At 37.0% G+C, this 7,482-nt stretch overlaps 2 protein-coding genes across 2 annotated transcripts; one reads left to right on the forward strand and one right to left on the reverse strand.

The window, feature by feature from the left end:
• The first annotated feature begins 652 nt into the window (after window positions 1-652).
• eif2b4 (eukaryotic translation initiation factor 2B, subunit 4 delta) lies at window positions 653-4,527 on the forward strand. Its single transcript, XM_033990412.2, has 13 exons — window positions 653-706; window positions 1,081-1,118; window positions 1,206-1,383; window positions 1,472-1,684; window positions 1,763-1,845; window positions 2,235-2,326; window positions 2,477-2,591; window positions 2,690-2,766; window positions 2,884-2,986; window positions 3,060-3,187; window positions 3,740-3,917; window positions 3,990-4,170; window positions 4,248-4,527. Exons 1-13 carry the CDS (start codon window positions 685-687, stop codon window positions 4,445-4,447), a joined length of 1,608 nt encoding a protein of 535 aa, XP_033846303.1. The 5' UTR covers window positions 653-684; the 3' UTR covers window positions 4,448-4,527.
• Window positions 4,528-4,553: 26 nt separating this feature from the next.
• Window positions 4,554-7,107, reverse strand: atraid (all-trans retinoic acid-induced differentiation factor). The gene is made up of 7 exons (XM_033990417.2): window positions 6,999-7,107; window positions 6,754-6,887; window positions 6,550-6,618; window positions 6,364-6,435; window positions 6,175-6,296; window positions 5,992-6,092; window positions 4,554-5,138 (listed from the first exon to the last, which is right to left on the reverse strand). The coding sequence occupies exons 1-7, from the start codon at window positions 7,092-7,094 to the stop codon at window positions 5,034-5,036; spliced, it is 699 nt and encodes a 232-aa protein (XP_033846308.1). The 5' UTR covers window positions 7,095-7,107; the 3' UTR covers window positions 4,554-5,033.
• Window positions 7,108-7,482: the final 375 nt, after the last annotated feature.

Raw genomic sequence — 7,482 nt, forward strand, 5'->3', positions numbered from 1 at the left:
CTTGACTATTTCAAAGACAAATTTAGATGTCTGTAATTTTTGCAATAAAATGTAAAATCATGTATGCGATATCTACCCTCCTTCACCCATCTCAAAAATCATTCCACCAACACTGTATACATGGCATTGCCTCTCTATTCATTACTGGCTGCAAATGAATACACTACTGTATTCGTACAGAGCTAAATTACACATATGTAATTTTTATTGACTTAAGTACTAGTTAATGACATAATATGTTGCTTTGGGGCCCTAACATGTAACTCCATTAACATTTACAATATTACATCAAAAAGGCCTACAGATTGCAGAAATGTTTTTGTGGGTCTGTACCATTTATTCTTCAATGTCTTTGTCAAGTATAGAAATAAAACTAAAAATATATTTAATAGACTATATAACTATTCAAAAAGAGTTAGCCAATCCAGTAGTCTAGTAGGCTAATAGGCTATATAATCACATTGCCTACAGACTAGCATTTAGATTAGGTTAGTTATAAATAAAAGTGTGCATTACGTTTAAACTACATTTGTAGTAGGCCTATGCCATAAATGTTTAGATGGATGATTAACATTTCCATAATTTTAACGTTTGTTGAAGACCAGCAGTACGTTTTACTTCCAGTAGGGGTCAGTATAGTTTAGGCTGCCCCCGCAGCAGCAGGAAGTGGAGAGCTCCGTAAACATGGCGGACAGTGGAGTGACAGGTGAGGATGGCAGTTTGTGACAGCTGACTTTAGCATATTTTCTTTGTATCCTTATGGTGATATGTTCAACGCAGCCCCGTAAAATCTTTTCCCTCATATTCCGGTATGAGCCCTTGGGGAAAACAGGTATTATAGGCTACAGGTGCTAGCCTTAGCGGCAGAATGCAAAAGGCTACTCTTCTCTCAGTGGGTTTGTGCGACATGTGTTGCATCATCTCATTATTGTGAATTGAATGTTAATTTAATGTATGGGAAATATCAGACTGTCAGGGTTAGGGTTATTATTGTAGTGAGGGACCAGACATGAACCTTACAACGCTTCAAAATAGAAACACTGCAGTAAGATTTAAAATACAAAACATTTATTGTTTCAGATGTATCTGAAAATAAAGGTGAAATTGATCGAGCAAAGGTTTGTGTACTTTTGCATTACATTTTTGGATTTCAAGGCAAGATTAGGCTTCTCTTTAAAATGTATGTATGTTTTGCTTAACAATAGAATGAGGGCAGAGAGTTGACTAAAGAAGAAAAACAGCGTCTCAGAAAAGAGAAGAAACAACAGAAGAAGGGGAAAGAGAAGAAAGATGACAAGGCTCCAAAGAACAGTGAAAAGGAAAAGCCTGCACCCTCCCCAGCTGCAGTTCCACAACCACCAGCACAAGCTCCATCACAGAAAGGTTGTTTTACCATTGTCTTTATATGATTTGAATTACGAAATCACAAATCTGTATTCATTGCATTTCCCTTTTTTGTTGGTCTGTATAGTTCCCTCTACAGTGCCAGCTCCTGTCGTGATTGAACCTGTAACAGAGACGACCACAGCTTCAGAGAAACCCACAAAGAGCAAAGCTGAGCTGAAAGCCGAGAGGAGAGCTCGTCAAGAAGCAGAGAGGGCGTCCAAACAAAGCAAGAAGGGAGATGGAGGCCCACAGGCAGCACCCAGTAAATCAAAAGTAGCACCAAGTGAACTACAGCCAGGTATTGGGAAATACTGGTGGTAAATACAACATTTAACATAATTACAGATTGATAAAGCCTTGATTTTTACCTTTTCAGTGGTTAAGAGACTTCCTGAACATATTCAAGTTGATAACCCAGAAGTTTTAAAGAAATTAGCTAAAAAGTTGGAAAGACAACAAGTAAGCTTTTATATTTAGCTATTCTAAGATATATTGCACCATAGAGTTTTTGGAAAACAATACTAATATCTTTATGTAAATAACATTTAAACAAAGTCTAAATGCATGTGGTTGGACCTAACATTTTTTCAGACACCAGGGAACATTGCAGTTAAAAAGGTACAACACTGAAGTGAATTGCTATTTTAGTGTTTTAATATTTATTTGGGTGAAAAAGATGGTATGTATCCAGTTGAAAGCTTAAATGGGGATTTTTTTTGCCTTTATGTGCTGTAGTACAGTAGTAGTGTGTCCATAACGTTTTATTTGCAGTTATTATTTTCTAACAATGTACTCAATGTAAGCAATGCTTGACTCTTTGATGTGTAGTTACATGTTTCTTTGCTCAGATTCCTTTCCGCTCTGACTATGGGTACAAAGTCAGCTTATTTTCCCACCTTCACCAGTACAGCCGAAAAGCTCCATTAACACAGCAACTTAGGTAAAACAACCATTTTATATATATATGTGTGTGTGTATATATATATATATATATATATATATATATATATATATATATATATATATATATATATATATATATATATAATTAATCACATTATTGTAATTTTTGTAATTATTTTTGTGGCAGCATTCCTTCCACAGTGATCCATCCTGCTATTGTACGATTAGGACTCCAGTATTCACAGGGAATCGTAGCAGGATCCAATGCCCGCTCTGTGGCTCTTTTACATGCCTTTAAACAGGTACAACTCAGATACAAAACCTAGTACACATCTGTATTTGAGACAAAAAAAAAACATGCATTCTTGTTTATAATCCTAGCTTATGTAATTCTTTGCAGGTGATAAGAGACTACACTACACCTCCAAGTGAAGAGCTCTCGAGGGACTTGGTTAATAAGCTGAAGCCCTATATCAGGTAAAGTATTTTTGTATGTTTTTTTTTTTTTTTAAAGAACGATGCTTTTTGTTTTTAAAGGTGATTGTCTTTTCACCCTAACCCCCTAGAAACTGTTTTTACTTTCCCCCCCAACAGTTTTTTGAACCAGTGTCGCCCTCTATCAGCCAGCATGGGAAACGCAATCAAATACATCAAGAAGGAAATCTCTAATATCCCTAGCCAGTGTAAAGATAAAGAGGTATCACATCTTAAAATAATGTAATACAATTATTTACCGTTAACATGCTCCTAAACCATCTGATATTTATTAGGCTAAAAGCAAGTTGCTGTACTGCATTGATTGCTACATTAATGAGAAGATCACTCTTGCTGCTAAAGCTATTGCCAAGTGTGCAATAGAAAAAATCAGTGATGGAGATGTAATTCTTGTGTATGGATGGTAAGCAGCTTAACCACACATCTAGAACACTATAACACTATACAGTGGTCCCTTGTTTATTGTGGTGTTACATTCTAAAAATAACCCGCAATAGGTGAAATCTGTGAAGTAGTCAGCTTTATTTTTTAACAATTATTATATGTTTTAATAATTACTTATACACTTTTCTCAGACAGACATTAACATTATCTCACATTTCTCTCTTGTTTGATTAATTAATAGTGGCTCACGCATATTTCACAGTTCCTCTGACTGTGCCTCTTTGTCCTGGCACCAGTCCACTATAGTGTTGATCGAATATTTATGCAAATTTGGCAAGCTTAACGCATTCTGTACTGTACAGCAGACATGGCAGAGGAGATTGACTGACAGTGGTCTACAGTCCCTTAGCCAATCAGGATGCAGAACACAATGCACATTCATACACTGTAAAAAAGCATGCAAAATTGCACCCAAAAAAATCAGTGAAACAGCGAGACTGCGAAAGGTGAACCGCGATATCGCAAGGGACCACTGTTTATTACATATCATGTCTTGACTGTCTCTCTTCAGCTCCTCACTGGTCAACAACATTTTGTGCGAAGCCTTTGAGAAGAACATAAAATTCCGCGTGATTGTGGTGGACAGTAGACCACGACTGGAGGGACGAGAGGCTTTGAGGCGTCTGGTCCAGAGGGGCATCAGCTGTACCTATGTCCTTATTTCAGCTGTTTCATACATTCTTCCAGAGGTATCAGTATTAATGCACTTAGCTTTGGTATTCATATTTATTTTAAAACTATTGTCCAATCATGCTGTACAGGTGTCAAAGGTGTTCCTCGGTGCTCACGCTTTACTCGCCAATGGGTATGTCATGTCTCGAGTAGGAACCTCTCAAATTGCTCTAGTGGCCAAAGCCTTTAATGTGCCTGTCTTGGTGTGCTGTGAGACTTACAAGTTCTGCGAGAGGGTCCAGACTGACTCATTTGTGTCCAATGAACTTGGTATGTTACAATATGTTACAATAGATATTAATAGTTACACAAAATGCTGAAGTAAAACTGGAACTGTTTTTTGCCAGATGACCCTGATGATCTCATAGTTACTCGTAAAGGGAAGACACAGTTGGAGAATTGGCAGGAGGTACCTCTCTTAGGCCTTTTGAATCTGGTCTATGATGTGACTCCCCCAGACTTTGTGGACCTGGTTATCACAGATCTGGGCATGATTCCTTGCACCTCGGTTCCTGTGGTGCTCCGTGTAAAAAATGTGGACATGTAAACTGCACTGTCGCAGTTAAACATAAATGAAGAAACACAATATCATGCTTCTAGCATGCAATAAATGTATCTCAAACTGCATTCACTTTTTAAACTGTGTTTGAATTTCTTTGGTAACAGATTTTATTGCAGATGCTTTTCTAACAGCTCTCAAAATACTTCATCATCACAAATTGCTAGTCATTGTCATCTTGGTAAGCTCTGTGTCTTGTTATTCAGCAATAATAGCTAATTCAATTTTACAATGTCTTAAATTGTTTATTAGTTGCATAAAGAACAACATCATTGATAAACCAGGACATTTAGTCCAAACAGAAATAAAACACGTCAATCACTTAAAATAATAACCACAGTAAAGTGTAGCTTTGTAACGCAATGTAACTTTGTCAGTGCAGGAAATAATGTAAACGTTTTCCCTTTTTATAAATTATTTTTTTCAAATAAACAAAAAGTGGTTTTGCACAGTTGACAAAATATTTTTCCTTGCATGTCAGCTTTAAAAGACAATCCATTTAAAAAGCTATAGAGTGTCAACTCATTCCTGATCCCTTCACTTTTAAAATCAGTAGTCATTTGGTAAATCAAAATCAGAGTGGTTTGGCCATGCGTCTTTGTGTAAACCACAGCACAAAAGAGATGACCACAGTTGATGCGCTAAGAGGCCCAAACACTTGAAGAACTGGAAACTCCCCCTAGTGGCAAGAAATACATTGTTAGGCAAAACAAATGTAAAGTTTGTTTTAATATATAGTTAAGTGTTACATTTGTTTATATTCTAGTTCAGGGGTGGGCAAACTTTTTGTCACATGGGCACATGGTTTCTAAAATTTGACAGAGGGGCTGGGCCAGGAGATATATATATATATATATATATATATGAGATATGGCCTGTAACAAGTAGCAAAGCATAAATATGCAGGCTCATTGTACAAACTGTTTTCCGAATGCATTCTTTTTAAAAATTGGAGAAAGGTTTGCTAGCTTTTGCTAATGAATGTCAGCAAAAAACTTGCCTTGGTAATTGACTCTTGAATCTGTTTGCCGGTTAAAAAAAAAAAAAAAAAATGTTACTGACTGTAAATTGGCTGCCAACCTCTGAGCCGTAGCCGCACGTTCCTGCGTTGACTTCTTGCTAGCGTAGTTGGCATGCTTCGTAGCAAAGGGACGGCTGATATTGTACTCTTAGAAAATTGCGACAGTTTCTTGGCATATTAGGCAAAAGTGAAAAAATATGTAAAAATATTTTGTTGTCCACTCCGTATTAAACACTCGGCGCTCACTCTCCACTTTTCTTTGACAAGATAATTTCTGCAGAAGGGCTGATAAGAGAATAAGAGAGTAATACACGCGAACAAGGTTGATATATTTTTTGGGAGAAACACTGGCATTACAGGAGAAAGGTAAATTGAACACGGTTTACCCTTACCTATTTTAATATAATTTGGTCACATTTGGCGGGCCGGATTAATAAGCCCCAAGGGCAGTGTGTGGTCCCCGGGCCATAGTTTGCCCACCCCTGTTCTAGTTTGTTACTGAGGGACTAACCTCCCGCAGACACTTGTACCCATGGTAGTTGTCAGCACAGCTGCATTCAAACAAACCAGGACCAAAAGGAGCACATTGGGAGTTTTCAGGACAGCCTGTGGCTTCAAAAGAGGATTACCAATCATTACAATGCCTGTTTATCTTTGACTCCTTAATGGGGACCTTTGTGTTATCAGTACTTACACATTTGTCTGGTTTGATTGCACATACTGTTCTGGCCTTCACAAAAACGATTTCCTTTCTTCTCCTCAATTTTCTTCCAAGATATGGCACCACCAGGACAAAGTACTTTTACTGGTAAGATCCTAAGAAACACAAAACCGTTTCAAAACACACAAACAATAAGGTTCTTTACTAAAGAAACATACTTACAGATAATCTAACTCAATAAATCCTTGAAATGAGAAATCACTGATGTTGTCAATTGGGTTGAGTGAAAGGTCTCTGCAAAACAACAAATTATTGACACGTGTTGATCATTCTTCAGTTTCACAATATTTAAATAGTATTTTAACTAAACAATTTTCAGTAATATATCCCAAACTAAGATTTACATACATAATTGTTGCTGTAGACGCTTCCTGAAGATTTCCAACCTGAGCCAAAGAGCAGTTGGAAAGGTCCAATCTGCCCACAACAATGCAAAATGAATAAAGGATACTTAGAATAATTATGGCAGTTAGTTTTGTTATGTTTATTACAACATAATATGACAACCACAACACAAAATAAACTCATAAGGCAACATGAGACAACAAGTACCCAGTAATTCTATCGGTGTCGCCCGAGGTTCCATTATTGAGACAGCAACGCCCCCCAATCCGACCTGCAGACGAAGAGCAAAACAGTCCCACTGTGCTGTTGCTCAGGACCGTCCCGTTACACAGCTTACATACCTGTTAAGAAACATCTGTTACAAGAATGTCTGTCGACGAAAACGCGATTTGTGCAATTGATCTAAGAACACACTAACAGTAGAATATGGTTACATCTAAACAAAATCTTACCTGCAGTTCACTTGAGTTAGACACACCATAAAAACATAGCTTAAAAACCAAAACAATAATCAGCGCAGGGTTTAGCTGGCAGCTCCCAGCTTTCATTTTTGTCTTATGATCATGTGATCAGTCAGGGCTGACATGTGACAGGAAGTAGTCTCCTCCAAATAGCATCCGAAATTAATTTATAACTAAAAAAACAACCGAGCATTGATAAAGAATAGATTAAATATCCATAGTATCATTTAATAAACGTATTTATTTTTTTAAGTCATTTGAACTTTGCTACGTTTTTTGCTGTCACTTTGGGTCGTACCAAATTAGTTTAATTTATAAACTCTCATCTTGGCCCCATACTAAAAAAATAAATAAACATTGCCTGCCAGAAAAATCTGACTCAAGATATATTTGACATAATAGTTAGTTATTCGTTTATATTTTTATTACAGATGACCAGTACCAAAGGCACTAAACAACCCCCCAAAGGAAGATG

Source organism: Periophthalmus magnuspinnatus, chromosome 24 (genome assembly GCF_009829125.3).
Source record: "Periophthalmus magnuspinnatus isolate fPerMag1 chromosome 24, fPerMag1.2.pri, whole genome shotgun sequence".
Taxonomy (NCBI): Eukaryota; Metazoa; Chordata; class Actinopteri; order Gobiiformes; family Gobiidae; genus Periophthalmus; species Periophthalmus magnuspinnatus.